Source organism: Vanellus vanellus (assembly GCF_965231255.1).
Source record: "Vanellus vanellus genome assembly, chromosome: 17".
Classification (NCBI taxonomy): Eukaryota; Metazoa; Chordata; class Aves; order Charadriiformes; family Charadriidae; genus Vanellus; species Vanellus vanellus.
In genome coordinates, this window is record NC_138922.1 from 15064597 (window position 1) to 15080587 (window position 15991).

Genomic DNA, 15991 nt, shown 5'->3' on the forward strand with positions numbered 1-15991 from the left:
TCCCGGTACCGTGTGAGGGGGCGTGGCTTGTGGCGGGGGCGTGGCGTTGACCCCCGAGGATGGGGCGTGTCTTAGCGCAGAGCGGCGCCGATGGCGGAGCGGCGCGTGTCGCGCTGGTACTTCGGCGGCCTCGCTTCGTGCGGGGCCGCCTGCTGCACCCACCCGCTGGACCTGCTGAAGGTGAGCCGGGGGGGGAAACTGGCTCCGGGGGACTGGGGAACGGCTGTGAGGGGCGGGGAGCAGCGGTGAGGCCGGCTGTGAAGGCGACGGTTCTGAGGGGGCAGGGGAACTGCTCTGGGGGGCCGGGGAGAGGCTTTGGAGGAACGGGGACCGGCTGTGAGGTGCCGGTTCCGAAGGGCCCGCTCTGAGGGAATGTGGGAGCGCTCTGGGGAGCCGGGGAGAGGCTCTGGAACCGGCTTTGGAGGGCTGGGGAACGGCTGTGAGGTTCCGGTTCTGAAGGGACGGGTCTGACGGGGCCGGGGACTGGCTGTGAGGTGCCGGTTCTGAAGGGCCTGCTCTGAGGGGACCGGGGAGAAGGTCTGAGGGGACGGGAGCTGCTGCGAAACCGGCTCTGAAGGACCGAGGAATGGCTGTGAGGTGCCGGTTTTGAAAGGGCCGGTTCTGACGGGGCCAGCGAACGGCTCTGTGGGACCGGGGAACGGCTGGTGGGGGAGGCGGCTGTGAGGGGCCGGGAGCGGCTGTAGGGCTGGCTCTGAGGCACCGGGAACCGGCCGTGAGGGGCCGGTTCTGAAGGGCCGGCTCTGAGGCACCGGGAAATGGCCGTGAGGGGCCGGTTCTGAAGGGCCGGCTCTGAGGGGGCAGGGGAACCGCTCTGGGTGTCTGGAGAGCGGCTCTGAGCTGACGGGGAGAGGCTGTGGGGGGCAACGGCTGTGACGGGTCCGGCAACGGCCGCGGAGGACTGGGGAAACAGCTGCCGGGAGGCCGGTTCTGAGGGGCTGGTTGGGGCCGTGAGGGGCCCGAACGTGCAGGGACGCGGCCATGGGACCCGGGGGAGAGGGTACGGGGGGGGCCGGGACGGCTGTGGGGCTCAGGGGTCCGGTGGTGAGGGGACAGGGGCCTGGCCCGGGGGTGGTGTGGGGCTGAGGGCTCGGGGGGGCGCGGGGTGCCGGCCCTGGGGGCTGTGGAGGACACCCTGGCCCGCCCTGCCCAGGCGCCTGTGTGAGGCATGGCCATGGCTCCCAGGCCTGTGGCGTTGGACGCAGGCCCACTGGGCTCTGTGTCCTCAGGCCAAGATGTCACCTAGGAGCCGCGGACAGCCCGGCATCCCTGCTCCAGCACAAAGAGCGCCGTGCGCAGCCCTGATCTGCCAGCACCCACGGACGGGGCGAATGCCAGCGCTGCCCGGAGCCTTGTGTGCTGGCCAAGCAGAAACGAGCCTGGCAGCCGGGCAGGCTCTGGACGGGGAGCAGGAGAGCAAGCCCAGGCCAGACCCTGCCGTGTCCGGGGCTGTGCCCATGGATGAGGCTCAGGACAGGCAGCCCCTTCCCACCTCACAACATGGGGAGAGGGGAAGATGTGCCGAGTGTAGGCCGAGGAGAGGAGCCAGCGCTGGCAGGAGGATGCCACTCCCCCAGTGCTCAGCCTGTTGCCGTGCCCGGCTGGCCCTGTCTGCCCAGCGGAGGTGGCTGGCAGCCCGTGGGAGCTCGTGTAGGATGCCCTGGCAGGGCGCTAAGAAGGGGAATTAGTCTGGCACATGCCTCTAGGTCTGTATCTGAGCCAGCATGACGGGTGTGACTTTTGGGCTGCGTCCCTGTGCACTATTCCCTGCGGGCGCGTAGCCCCTGCATGCCCTGTGCCCATGAGCAGCCCAGGCCAGCCGGCTGGTTTTGCCAGAGGCTTCACACCTGATTGTGGAACGCAGACCTGCTTTGGCCCAGAGCTCCCCTGCAGCAGGGACTTGATGCCAGGTGTGGGGAAGCAGGAGGGGCCTCAGGGTCTGGCAGGGCAGAGGGCCAAGGGTGCTTCACCACACCTCTGGACCTTGGCCCCAGCAGGAGGCCACAGCCAGCCTGGCCAGAGGGTGCTCGCGCCCCTGCTGGAACCCCTGAGCCGGCACTGCACACAGCCACCAGCCGCCCACGGGGCTGCCTGCCCTGCGGTGGTGACCACAGCGCTGGCCAGCCCCTCCCCTGCTTGCCCTTCCTGCGGCCCTGGGACAGGCAGGCAGTGGAGTGCTTCCAGGCACAGCTCTGGTGTACCTGCCTGCCTGCCCGCTCCCTCTGCCCCAGACTGCCTGGCAGCCGCTCGCCCGGCTCCCCAGCCCACCATGAGCTCTGGTCCCTGACATCTGAAATCTGCCCGCTGGGGTTGAAGGTGGGTCCCTTCCCTGCACCTCTGCTGCTGCCCCACATGGGAGACAGAGGCTGTTCCCAGTGTCCTGCTGCGTGTCCCACGCCCTGGCTGTGCCGGGGCTTCTGTAACAGGAGCCAGGCCTGGTCCCCTGCCAGCGGCACTTTGCTCTCTTTAGTTTTATCTCCTGGGGCCTTTGACCCACATGTGATCTTTGCAGCGTGGGGCCGAGTGGGTGCATTCAGAACATGCTCCAGCACCGGCCAACATGGCTCCTCCATCCCAGCCAGCCCCTGCGGTCCCGCTGCCACTTCCTCCAGTGGTGGTGGGAGGCATTGGGCTGATGCGTGTAGGGAGGGGAGCGCCCAGATGCCCAGGCTGTGCTGGCTGTGGCAAGGAGCAGTTTGGAGCTGGTGAGCAGGGCTGCAGGGTTGTCTTCCTGCAGCTGTGATTCCTGCAGCTCAGGAGGAGGGGAAGTTCCTTCTGGATGCCTACTGCCTCTCATGGCAAGGGTGTAGGGCAGCAGGAGGTCACGAATTCACTGGCCCTGTCGTGGTCCCTCCAAGCAAACCCGCTCACTCATGGGCATATGTATGCTTCCTGCCCTGATGTGACCCACGGCCTTTCTTGGAGGAGCAGGCACTACCACTTCATCTTGGGGCGTGCTGTTGAGGCCACCGAGCTGGGCAGGTGCCTGGGAGGGACTGTGGGCAGGTGCCTTGGCACTTCCTCTTCTGCCAGCCTCCACCACTCTGATGCTGGGCTGGCCTGGGCCAGTTTCCAAGTACTGCTCAGGTGGGGGGAGCCTGAAGCTATTGCTGTTTGTGCGGAAGCTCCTGAGCAAGTGCTAATGAGTTACCCTGACATGGACTCGGAGCAGTCATCCCTCCTCCGCTGCCCCGCACTCTTCCCTTTTCTGGTGCGCTGATGCTGCTGAACTGTGCCCCAGGTCCACCTGCAGACACAGCAGGAGGTGAAGATGCGGATGATGGGGATGGCAATGCGTGTTATCCGCACCGACGGCTTCCTGGCTCTCTACAATGGGCTCAGTGCCTCGCTGTGCCGGCAGGTGAGTGCCACTGTGCCCTGACGGCCTCCGGTCCCCCGAGGCAGCACAGAGCTTCTGCCACGCTGGCAGCCGGGCTGGAGCTGACAGGCTGCCCTGAGCTGCAGGGCAGAGGAGGCAGGCATCCAGCGGGGGCACAGTGGCTCATTCTCCCTCTCCTCCAGATGACATATTCCTTGACTCGCTTTGCCATCTACGAGACTGCAAGGGACCGCTTGGGCCAAGGCAGCCAGGGGCCTCCCCCCTTCTACCAGAAAGTGCTGCTGGGTGCAGTGGGAGGTGAGTGAGGAGGAGGGTCCCGCAGCCCAGGGCTCCCTCGGGCTGGAGGAGCCCCTTGACCCCAGTTCTTCTTTGGCTGCAGGTTTCACTGGCGGGTTTGTGGGGACCCCCGCAGACATGGTGAACGTCAGGTCAGTTCTGCCCACGTTCCGCTGCTGCTGGTGAGGGAGGCTTGTGGCTGGTGTGTGGCAGCAGTTGGGGTGGTGGGGCACTCCCTCTGTTACTGACTTCTCTCCTGACCAGGCTGCCCCGTGGTTAGCAGCCCAGTCCTGGCGGGGAGCTCTGTACCCAAAGGGCCAGAGTTGTTCTGCCATTCAGTGTGACAGCCCCAGGCCCCTGTCCCTGCGTGGCCCTCAGGGGGTGTGGGGCTGGAGGCAGCTTGCTTGTCCCTTTGCAAATGGGCGATGCAGTTCATCTTCTGGGCCTCTGCTGGCTGTTCTGAGCAGGGGCAGGATTGCCCCCGGCCCCCAGTGCTGGGGGGCAGAGGGGGGACGACAATGGCATGTCACCGGCCCCCACCTCATCCCATGGTGCTCTGCCTTACAGGATGCAGAACGATGTGAAGCAGCCACCTTCCCTGCGGCGCAAGTGAGTGGGGGACCGGGGCTCCCGGGGGGGCAGGGCAGCGGGGAGGGGGGTCGGAGTGGACTGGGGCAGCGGGGAGGGGGGTCTGGAGGGTCCGGGGGTCCGTGTGGCCGCGGGGTGGCAGCACCGCACCAGCGGTGGGCCCCGTGCCCGGGGGCGGCGGAGCCGTGTCCGGGGCCCCGGGAGCGGCAGCTGCCCGCTCGGGGCGGTGGGACTGCCGGGGGGCTGGGGAGCCTTGGACCCTGACACCTTCCCCTCTCGCTCCTTCCAGCTATTCCCATGCCCTGGACGGCATGTACCGCGTCCTCCGGGAAGGTGAGGCCATGCCAGCCGGGGTAGGGTGAGCGCGCCTGGGGTGTCCTCGCTGACACTGGGAAACCGTGGCAGGAGTGGCCCAGGGAGCTCTGTCTGGGAGTCGCTGCAGGGTCTTGCTCAGCCGGGGCAGGGAGAGGGGACGGCGGGTGGCCACGGTGCCTCTGGGGCCAGGGCAGCCGAGGGTCGGGCAGGGCCCAGCATCTCCGCAGCATCTGTCTGGGGCACGGGCCAGGCAGCCTGCCCATGTCCAGTGGAAAAGGGAGACCTGATGAGAGCCACTATGAAAAAACACAAGAGTGTGGAGCAGGTGGGAAGGGGAAGGAATGGCAGCAGGGAGAGGAGGTAGGACTGTTCTGAAGGGTTCTCCTTTCCTGCGGCATATTTGCCGTTGTCTGGTTTAAGTGCTGCTGTATGAGGAGTCTGGGGGACAGAGCAGGCAGGGAAGGAGGCTCCCAGGAGGTGTGTGAATAATGTCCCAGGACTGTGCTGATCCCAGTCTCTCTGTCCACAGAGGGCTTGAAGAAACTCTTCTCGGGAGCTACAATGGCATCCAGCCGAGGGGCCCTAGTCACCGTTGGGCAGGTAGGACAGTTCTGCTGGGCAGTAGATGCCTGGGGTAGGGACAGGGGTAGTTTCTGGTGTGGCAACGAGGGAGGGATGTGTCACTAATACCGCGTGTCTCCACAGCTCTCCTGTTATGACCAGGCCAAGCAGCTGGTTCTCACAACTGGGTTTCTGTCAGACAACATCTTCACTCACTTCCTGGCCAGCTTCATCGCTGTGAGCAGGGCTGGGTGCAGGGAGGCAGAGCTGGGACTGGGTTTTTCAGCCACCAGGCTCAAGACCCCAGGCTGGGGCTGCCAGAGCTGCCTCTCAGGACTCTGATGCGGCAGGGATGGGCACAGAGGTTCTGGTGGGGCTCCCAGCCTGGGGTTGGGCCCAGGCAGGGCTCTGGGTCTCTCCAGTGACCATGGCAGTTACTGGCACCTGGGTCTCCTCCGTGAGACGGAGCTGCTAACCCCTGCTGACTCCCCCCAGGGTGGTTGCGCCACATTCCTGTGCCAGCCCCTGGACGTGCTCAAGACCCGCCTCATGAACTCCCAGGGCGAGTACCGGGTGAGTCGCCCGTCCTGCCCACCTCGCTGCTGTCAGTCCTGTCCCCTTTACGCACTGGCCTCAGCCTCTCTGCACCTCCTCATCTCTCTCCCTCTCACTCCAGGGTGTTACTCACTGTGCCATGGAAACTGCCAAGCTCGGCCCACTTGCCTTCTACAAGGTACCTAACTGGGGGTGTGTGGGACACGCTGGTAAGGTGGTGTGTGGGGAGACTGGTCAAGGAGCAGAGGTTAAGGTCCATAACGGTTCTGGGGCAGGAGCCTTCCAGGCTCTGCTGCCGGCAGCCTGAGTGCTTCCTGCATCAGGCTTTTGTCTGCCAGTCCCTGGCTTGGCCCCGGTGTATTGCCAGCCTCAGCCTCTTCTGGGCTTGCAGCCTGGGTCTGGGTACCACAGCAGCTGCACTGTTACACCATTTGGGTTCCCAAATGGGAATGCAGGTACAGGCAGTGGTGCTCCAGCATTCGTTGGATGTTACTGACCAGCACATGCTGGTCAGCTCTTGGGTCCTACGTGCCGGGGCTTGGTGCAGTCACCCATGTGCTCAGTCTCACTCCTCGGAAGGCCCCTGCAAAGGGGTTTTGCACCTAAGGTTTCTTCCAGATGCTGCCAGTCAGGCATTTTCCCCGTTACAGCCTGTCTGCTCATCTTCCCCAGACAGCGTCCAACCCCCTTCTGAACTGGGGGCTGTGGGATCTGACCCGGGCTTCTACTGAGATTCTGCCTACGTGGTGGTGATGCTGACACTGATATGTTGGGGGGCAGAGGGGTTGATGCATGATGCTGACATCTGTGTGCACAGCAATGGCTGCGGTGCCTCCCTCACCGCTGTGGCAGCTTGTGCTGCATGCCCAGCCAGACGCTCCCCCATGCTTGCAAGCTGTGCCGCTCCCTGTGGGTTGGACTGCTGGCCACCCTTGGCCCTGGCAGGGAAGCCCAGGGCCAGGCACATGCTGACTCTCCCTGTTGTCACTGTCCCCTTCCAGGGCTTCGTTCCTGCTGCCATCCGGCTCATTCCTCACACCGTCCTCACCTTTGTCTTCCTGGAGCAGCTGCGCAAATATTTTGGGATCAAAGTGGTCACCTGAGTCGGAGGGACAGGACCCTGCCTCACCCTGGGAGGGTGAGCGTGCGGGTCACTTCTGAGATCCCAGAACCCCTCTCCCCTGTATGGGGCCAGCGCTGCTCCCTCCACCCCTCATCCCCACTCCTGTGCCTTGCCAGTGCCTGTGGCCAGCCAATCCCAGACTCCCCCTTCCTCTCTCACCTCCTTCTCAGCACCTCTGTTACCTCTGGGGTATTCTTCAGCCTCTTTTCCCCTCTGTACTGTTGGTTTGGGGTTGGTTTGGTTTTTTTTGCTGTCTTCCCACTCAGCCCTGTCCCTTACGCACCTCCAAGGAGCAGGACTGTGCTGTCCTGGGGAGAATGGGGGATCCGGCCTTCAGCTCTGTGCCTGGGCACAGAGCCTTAATGGGGCTGGTGGGGCCAGTTCCACTTGTGCCCGCACTGCAGTGGGGCGGGCTTGCTACCAGCCTCTGCTGCAAGCAGCAAGGGGAGATGCAGGTTCAGCACAGCAAGGCTCCATCCTCCCTCAGTGCCTGTGTCCCCACGCGCTCCTCCGCTGGCCCCAGGGCAGCCTGGCATCCCCACTCTGCTTTCTGGCCTCCCCAAACACTCCCCACTTCTGCTTGGCCAAAACTCACCAGCGCCCAACGGCTGCTGGATTCTTCAGGGATTGTGCCTCATACCAATGATGACAGAGAATGGACCCTGCGGGCAAGGGGTAGCTGCGCGGACACCCTGCCCTGCTGCCCAGGCACGGGCTGGAGCCCTTCTCACCTTCTCAATCCAGGGCAAGGTCACAGCTGTGCCGCTGACCCCCAGGCCTGGCTGGGGCTGGACAGCGCCTGCTCAAGGACCCGGCACTCACTCGCCCACAGCGCGCTCACCCTCCACCAGCCCCGGCCTTGGCTGGGGGTGTCTGTCCAGCACTGCCTCATGCCCCCCCCGCCCCTCACAGTGAGGCTGCCTCACAGCTCCCCCCTCCCTGCACCGCCCTGTGCACGGGGGCTGCAGGCACCAGCCCCTCTGCCCTGTGCACCCCTGTGCGTGGTGGCCCCGAGGGATCAAAGAACTGGAATATCTGTGACCTTTATATATATTAAACAGTGGAACAATCACAAGGCCTGGTGTTCTGCCTGGGAGGGGGATGCTGCGCCCCTTCCTGTTGCGGGAGGGCTCGGGCTTGGAGCAGGGGGATCTTCACCGTGTTCTGTGCCCCCAGGCCTGAGGGCGTGTGTGCCCAGTGCCTCCCAGCCCCATGCACGGGGGATCTGCAGGCTGTGCTCCCCTGGGCCAGCCCTGCTCTGAGCTGTGCCTGGTCTCAGCCCAGCAGCCGGCTCCTGGGCAGAGCCGTGCTGAGGGCGCCTGCCCACCTCCGCCTCGTCGTGGGAGCTGCCTCCTGGATGTGACACTAATTGGGCTCCAGCAGGCGGAACAGAGCCAGCCTGGGACAGCAGAGAAGTGAAAGCTCGTCACCTTAACAAAGTCTAATGATGCTGGCTGGCATCGCTGCTTTGTTCCTGTGCCTGGCCCCGAGTGAGAGTCATGAGCAGGTGAGCAAGGGGTGAGCTGAGCCCTTTTTCCTTGTATGGGGCTGGGGGCTGCCTGGCCCCGGCTGGGCTGTGGTAGCTTGTGGCTTCCAGGGCTGACGGTTGCTGCTTTCCACCCATGCGAAAGGCCAACGAGGAGCAGGAGAGTGATGGAGCCATTGGGCCCTGCCACAGCCGGCCATCACCCTCCCGTGGCATAGAGACCTGCCCAGGCCTGTGCCGGCCAGTGGCAGGGATGTTCCAGCCGGGCTATGGTGCCACTGGCTGCACCGTCCCTGTGCTCCTCGCACTTGCATACCCTCTTCCTATGTCCCTTACAGCAGCCAGGCTGCACTGCGGCCACCCCGGCAGGACAGTATGTGCCAGACACAGCCTGCAGCACGGAGTGTCCGGCAGCTGCACAGTGCGGGAGCGCTTCTTATCTCTGAGAATCGGAAAACGAGAGGCCTCGGGACTGTCAACAGCCTGTTGCCAGTGGTGTTTGCACTCGCGGGAGCTGACTAGCCCCTCCTGGCCTCATCCTGCCCTCTGCCCCATGCTGCACCATGCAGGGCTGGAGGGGTGCAAGGGCTGTCTCTGGGGGCGCAGCCATCAGTCCCCGACCCCCCCCCCCCCCCCCCCCCCCTGGGCACTGGCGAGGCACCCACAAGCCCCAGTATGTGCCCAGGTGGCCGGGCCGTGCTGTGCAGAGCGGGACTGCAGAGGGGGCACCAACTGGGGGGCTCCGGGGAGCCCTGTGCTGCAGCAGCCCCCGGGGCTGGGCTGGTGGGGCTCCCTGTGGGAGGACGCTCGGTTGTCCCTGAGCTGCCACAGCCTGCGCAGCCGCCACGGCTGTCGGCCCAAGGCAAATCTGTCTGTGCCCGAGGGTCGGGGCGGGCGGCGGGTGGGCTGCTGGCACCCCCGGGGCTGGGGGGGCTGCCTAGGCCGCGCTCCAGCCCCAGCACCGGGGGCTCGGGGGGGCCCAGGGCGCTGCTGCTGCGCCGGGATGTGTTTACCTGGTGGTGCTGCAGCAAGAGAGCGTGTGGCACACACGGACCCGTCACTGCCAGCGGCGGCCGGAGCGAGGGGGCCGCGGCAGCTCCCGGCCGCACGGCAGAGGTTTGTCCGGGACCCCGGGGGGAGGACGAGACCCGCTCCCGCGGCAGCAGCCGCCACCTCCGCGCACAAGCGGGACCCGGGCGCGGGACAGTGCCGGGAAACCCCTGGGGACCCCCGAGGCCCTGCCGCCTCGCTGGGGCCGGCGGAGCCTCCTCGGGGGACGCGGTGGGGGCTGCACCGGCTCCCGGAGCCGCAGCCGCAGGCACCCGCGTCCCGGTCACTCGGGGCTGGTGAGGTCCAGCTGCCCCCCGCCGCTCCGCCCGCCCCGTCCCCGCCGGCGAGCCGAGCCGGTGCCCGGGCGCGGGGCGGGGCGGAGGAGACGACGGCGGGGACCGGTGGCGGGGACAAGCGCCGGCGCCCCCGCAGCCCCCGGGCGTGGCCGCCGGTGATGCGGGACCGGGCGGGCAGCGCCGCGCCGAGCACCCGGGGGAGGGGGGCACCGGGCTGCGCGCCCCCCCCCGTGCCGGCGGGAGGAGCGGGGCGGCGGGACGCGGCTCCTCGCCCGCGGTCCCTCCCCCCGCCCCGGTCCCTCCCCCCGAGCCGCCAGAGCCGCCGCCGTCGCGGCTCTGGCAAAAGTTTTCGCCGGAGCGGCCGAGCGCGCCGGTCCCGGTCCCCGCCAGCACCGAGATGCGCCCGGGAGCCGCCGCGAGCCCAGCCCCGACAGGTACGGGGAAGGGGGGGAAGGAGCGGGGGGAGCCCCGTCCGGCGGGTGCCGCACGCCCCGACGCCTGGATGCGGACTCGGGTCGCGGTCGCGCATCCCCGGGGCCGCGGCTTGAGCCCCGGGGGGCTCCCAGCAGCCGCTCCCGGAGCAGCAGCTCCCAGAGCCGGCACGGTGCTGGGCGCCCGCCCCGGTGGGGCTGAGCCCCTCGGCAAGGGGTGTCCCGGGCCGGGGAGGTCCCAGCTGGGCTGTGCCCGCTCCCTGCCTGAGCCGCTGCCACCCCCAGGAGGGGACTCTGCCGTGGGGCATCTCGGCACCTCTGGGTGCTGCCGTGGCTGTTGTGAGCCCGGGGGAGTGATACCAGCCAGGCCGTGATGCACTGGGAGCGTTTCCTGGAGAAGCCCCTCGCCGGGGTAGTGCCCGTTGGGTCTCCCTGTCGTGGGCACAGCAGTGCCTGCTGCTTTCTTACCGAGAGGCAGAAGTAGGGGACACTATTCCACCCTTCCCAGCGCTCCCTAAGCTCTCTGGGTGTTGCAGTGGCCCATTGCGAGTGCCCTTTGTGACTCTGTCCCGAGCTCTGCTGTGTCAACACAGTGTTGGTAAATGGCTTTGTTTAACCAGGACATGTTGGGTATGTGACCTTGCAGCCTTCGTGGTTGCAAGCGCATCTCCAAAGTAGCTGCCGAGATCACCTCTGCCTGGCGCTGTGTTTCCCAGCCCGGCAGCTCCCTCAGAGTGGCAAGGGAGAGCAGGGCACGCTGGTGTCAGTCCGGCTCCCCTGGAGCGGCAGCCGGACGGGCAGAGGACTGGGCATCTGCTTCTGCCCAGCCAGCACTGCTGAGCATCCATCTGGCAGTGTGTTGTGGGTGTCCTGACCCATGCCAAATTCAGTGGTTGCCCCTGTGATTTCGTTGGCTTTATCTGTGCATCAGCAGGAAAATTTAGGGCCCGCAGGACCCTCCTTGGCATGTTAGTGCCGCCCCAGCTGCCAGCTCCTGTCCTTCCCACCAATCCCTGATCTTTTCCATGCACTGTGGTGCAGATTTTTTTCTGTTCTGTTGCCTGGAGAGGGGAAAAGAAAAAAAACCTGAACGGAGAAGAGGCAAAATGTGGATTAAAAATAGTTAATGAAAAAATGCGACCGCAAGCCCTGATCAGCAGTGCAGGGCTGAGACCAGCCGCCGTGTGCAGCACTGCTCCGTGCGCCTCGCTGTACCAGGCAGAGGCAGAGGCAAAGGCAGGGTTTGGGCAAGCCGGCTGCAGGGGAGATGGGATGGCCACTCTGCTCCATCCCCCTGTGCTCCTCCATTGCATCCTCCCCTGTCCTGCGTCCCCCATGGCCAGGGTCCCTGTCCTTGTCTGTCTACCCCAGCCCAGGGGGTCTGGGAAACTTGGCTGTGAGCAGCAGACGCCAGCGGACAGCTGGGCACGAGTGCCGCGCCGCAGCACCGCCTGCCTCCGGCACAGCTGGTGGCCGGCCATGCCCAGGTGCTGCGGGTGCCTCGGGACAGCGAGGGACCCTCCCAGGACCCCTCCCAGGATGGGCTGCTGTGTGCAATGTCACTTGCACATCTGCATCTCTGCAGGCAGGGTTTGAGCTCACGCCTCGGTGAGGTACCGGGAGGTTATCCTGAGCTCCGTGATGACCACAGTGTTCATTTGTGACACAAGCTGCTCTGGGGAGGCGGGTGCTGAGCTCCCAGTGCAGGCGCGCGTGCACACACGCCTGTCTGCAGCACTGACCTTTTCCTAGGCTTTTCCCAGTCCTGTGCTTCCCCTGTGACATGCTAACCACACGTGTCACAGTGTGTCTGTTGTGCTGTCCTCCTGTGTTTCATGGGTTTTCATGCAATGTGATGAACAAGAGAAATCCGTTTCCCCGAGCCAGGACCGAGGTGCTGTGTGGCTCAGTGTCCCCTCGCCAGAGCCTGCCGGGCAGCAAGGTGATTCGACCACTGCCCGGCTGCCCGGTCATGCCTGCAGACCACGCTCCCTCTCTGGTACTGGGCAGCTGTGGAAGATGCCCTTGACTGTCCCTTTTGGTACCAGTGCAGTCACGGAGGTGATGCAAAGAACGTTCCTCCTGACAGCACAGGGGCGAGTGCTGTTTGTTTGCATCTTGTGTTGCCATTGACGAAAACGCTGTCAGGGTTGGTTTAGGTTTTCTTGGTCCAAAGTGACACAGAATCCGACATCGTTGGTGCCTGATGACGTCAGCTCTCTCCGTGTGCCACTGCTCACTGTTTCCACAACCAAGTAGCTTTGTGCAAACGAGCTGTGGTCTTGCAGCGTGAGGGCTGCTCCAGGCAGTTCAGCTGTTCCTCTGCTGCCCAAGTTCCTCGTGCTCACTTCACGGGGGAGGACTGGAGCAGCTGTGGGTCGCAGGTGGGGAGCGGGAGGCACCCCCAAGCTCGGGGCAGGGACACAGGCGGCGACAGCGCAGGGTGCGGGCTGGACCTCCTGGCCCTCCCTACGGTGGCCATCTCCCCCCACCGCTTGTCCTGCTTGTGGTGGTCCTGGGTGGAAAGTGGAACAGCATCTGCAGGGCCAGGCTCACACGGGCATTGCATCAGCTGTGGCCCTGCACCGTCCCCTCCCCTGCCAAGTGCCGAAGCCCCTGCCGCGCTGGCTTGTAGCGCTGAGCTCAAAGCCAAGCCAGCCGTGGAAAGTGCTGCATTATCGCACTGGGGGCTAATCCCTGTGTCTGGAGGGCACACAGCCCCCACTGCCGCCTCCTGAGCCAGTGGTGGTGTGCTGGGCACAGGGCTGCACTCGCAGGGGCTGTGGTGGGCTGCAGCAGCCTCCCAGTGCTTGTATGTGGCCGTGACTGTGCCGGGGTGCTCCTGGGTCACGTTGCAGATGCCCATGAGTGTCCCCGTGGAGGCTACACCAAACCGCTGATCCATGTAGCAATCAGCCGCAGCGATCCCAGATGTGGAGCTCATTCCCTCACACGTGTGGTGGCAGCCGGAGCCGGGCACCGGCCAGGGCGGCAAAATCCCCAGGGGAAGCCGATCTGGGCAGAGCTGGGCTCTCAGCTGTCCGCAGGGTTCTTCGCAGGCACAGAGCTGCCGCAGGGCAGCGCGGGGGCTGCACACCCGTAGGTGGGGGGCAAAATCCCAACATAAGCCTTTTCCCATCCATTCCCTATGGCTCGGTGCGATGTCGCAGCAGTGGCAGCAGCCCAGAGGCACAGCGTGTCCTGGTACTCAGCTTGCCCTGTTCCGCCCCCCGGCTGTGCGCCAGCAAACCCGGGGCTAGCGGCTGCCGGGCCATGAGCCGCTGGGAGGGGGCAGGTCCAGGGGCCGCAGAGAAGCTGGTCCAGGGGTAGAGGGGGTCCTTGCTCTGCCCCCACCACTGCAGGGGTTGGCAGGGCTGGCTCGGGAAGAGCTCAGCATGCCAACATGGGTATCAGTGACCACCCTGGTCCCCCTGGCCCAAGGGCAGATGGTGGTGCCTGAGTCTGACACCTCCAGCACCCCAGCACTGGCACTGACCCCTTCCCCGTGTGGGTGCAGCCATCCCGGAGCTGGTTTCTCTTTCCTCCTCTCCCATCACGGGCATGAGGTCTCCCTCGCCAGCAGAGCAGCATCGGGTGTTTGCAGCCCAGCCTCCGCGGAGGTCAGCAGCCGCAGAGCCATGACACAGGAACACGCCATGTTGCCCAACGCCAGCATGGGGTAGAAGTCCCCTGTGTGCCCACTGCAGTGTGCCACAGCCCTAGCAGATGCACCCGCTCATGTGCCGGGCACCCTCCACCCAGTGCCCACAGCTCAGCATGGCAGAGGCTCCCCCAAAGCCTGGCCCCAGACAGGGGGATGCAGCACCAGGAGCCGGTCAGGCATGGCAGGGTGAGGGGAGGTGGTGACTTGGAGCTGCGTCCCTCCTGTGGTGCTGCCACTGGCAGCGGCCGACATGGCAGAGAGGGGCTCCTGGCACCAGCGGCCACAGCACGTTCAGCCAGCAGTGACTGCTGCTCCAAGCACTGCAGGCACTGGTGTTGGGCAGTGCCCGCTGCTTGGGAGGTGCTTCACACTGCCAGGGGTCTGAGCCACCCCAGACCCTGCTGTCCCGGCGACACAGTGCCACTGCTCCTTCCCTGCCACTGCCCATCTGTGCCGAACCATGGGCAACTGGTCCATGGCTGCTTCTGCACGCCCACATGTCTGCTAGAAATAGTCTGTGTCTCCGAGAGCACACCGTGGGGTGGCTGAGCTGCCCGGGGTCCCTTGCACCGCGGGGAGCGGGGGGCCAGCACAGCACTGTGGCTGCCCAGCACCGGGGCAGCTGGGGCAAAGGGCCCGGGCAGAGCCCTGCTGCGAAGCGGGGAGCCCTGTGCCCAAGGCGAGGAGCGTGACCAGCCCCGCGCGCCAGGACCCCTCACCCAGTGCAGTCTGCCCAGCTTGGCCGCGGCAGAGCACCGGGGCCGGGGGAGCAGCTGCCAGCCCAAGGGGAGTCTAGGGCAGAGGCCTCCCCGCTGCTAAATCCCATTGCAGGCAGCTAAAAATAGAGACACCTCTGCCCCAAAGCTGCCTCCCCGGGCTGCAGAGAGGGGCTGGCAGTGAGTTCGCTGCTGACCCGCCATGCCCGGGAGGAGCCTTTCCTCCTGGGGCAGGGATGCTCGGGGCAGGGACTGGGCACTGGGCTGCTGGCAGAGAGCTGAGAGGGGACAGGGACAGAGGTGCTGGCATGGGGCTGGCGGGGGGGATGAGGACAGTGATGCTGCTGTGGGGCTGGCAGGGGGACAGGGACAGACAGGGGTCCTGGTGTGGGGCTGATTGGGGGACAGGGACAGGGATGCTGATGTGGGTCTGATGGGGGGACAGGGATGCTGGCATGGGGCTGCCAGAGGGATGCGGACAGGGATGCTGGCGTGGGCAGGTGGCTGGCGGGCGCCCACTGATGGTCCCCATTCCCAGAGCCCACCCAGTGAGGTCTGTCCCAGGAGACAGTTCCTTCTGTCTTGGGACTGTCTAAATAAGGCGCGTGCCGGCAGGTCCAGCTCCCCGAGCCGCATCTGGAGCCCCACGCGCTGATTAATGAGCTTCTCAGGCAGCCACTTGCGACATGGTGAGTGGGTCTGCATGGAGGAAACACGACTTTCCCAGGGATAAAAATAGGCATGGGCAGAGCGGCGAGCCCTGGGAGCGATGGCTGGTTGGGGACTGCTATCAGAATGGCCCCTTGTGGGAAGAGATGAAATCCTGCTCAGGAGCCCCGTAACCGGCTTAGGGGGATGGAGGGAATTATGGCGCCTCGTGAGCCAGGCTTTGCACGGGAGCTCCCGGGTGTCCGGTTAATGTTTAATGGCCCTGGGGCTGGCAGCCAGCCCCATCCCTGCCCATGCAGCTCCCTGCCCACCTCCATCCCCGGGTGGGTGCCACAGCCAGGCAGCCCTGTGGGGCAAGCGACAGGGTGGTGGCCCCTGCCCTGGGAGGATGCTCAGGTATGAGGAGGGGTCCTGGCTGCTGCCGGGGTCCTGAGCTCTCAGGGCTCAGCACCGATGTGCCACTGGGCACGAGCACCAGTGTGGGTTGGCCCTGGCCCCTGGTCTGCCCTGCATAGGGTTGACGTCCCACGCATGGCCGCGCAGGGACTGGGGAAGGTGCGAGAGCCAGGGACCCGGGGGCAGGGAGTGTCTGGTTTGGGCTCAGTGGGCAGAGAGGTGGTGTGGCCGCAGTTCAGATGCCATCCCGGGGAGGAAGTGGCAGGAACACAGCGACTCTTCAGCCTAACGGGAAAATGCACAAAAAAACATGTGCATGTTAAAGCCAGGCAGGGTTGGGAGAGGACAGGGACAGGACTGTGGCACAGTGACCAGGGCAGGTGCAGCCTCCCCTCTGGTGCCTGCCTGCCCCTGGCCACGCATCCCCCGACTCTGCCCCAGGACGGGTCCTGCCGCCCGCATCCCCATGACCCGGCGTCTCGTGCAGGGTTACCCACGTGCCAGGGC

At 65.7% G+C, this 15991-nt stretch overlaps 1 protein-coding gene across 2 annotated transcripts; it reads left to right on the top strand.

Moving 5' to 3' along the window:
• Positions 1–90: 90 nt before the first annotated feature.
• On the top strand, positions 91–7851 carry SLC25A10 (solute carrier family 25 member 10; the record flags this gene model as incomplete). Of its 2 annotated transcripts, XM_082492113.1 has the most annotated exons (12): positions 91–180; positions 3260–3379; positions 3541–3655; positions 3738–3786; positions 4202–4243; positions 4512–4555; positions 5067–5137; positions 5243–5335; positions 5594–5671; positions 5775–5831; positions 6655–6791; positions 7521–7851. In XM_082492113.1, 11 exons carry the CDS (start codon positions 91–93, stop codon positions 6754–6756), a joined length of 861 nt encoding a protein of 286 aa, XP_082348239.1. In that variant the 3' UTR covers positions 6757–6791; positions 7521–7851. The 2 variants fall into 2 exon arrangements, with proteins under 2 accessions (XP_082348239.1, XP_082348238.1); XM_082492112.1 differs by having other exon boundaries at positions 6655–7851.
• Positions 7852–15991: the final 8140 nt, after the last annotated feature.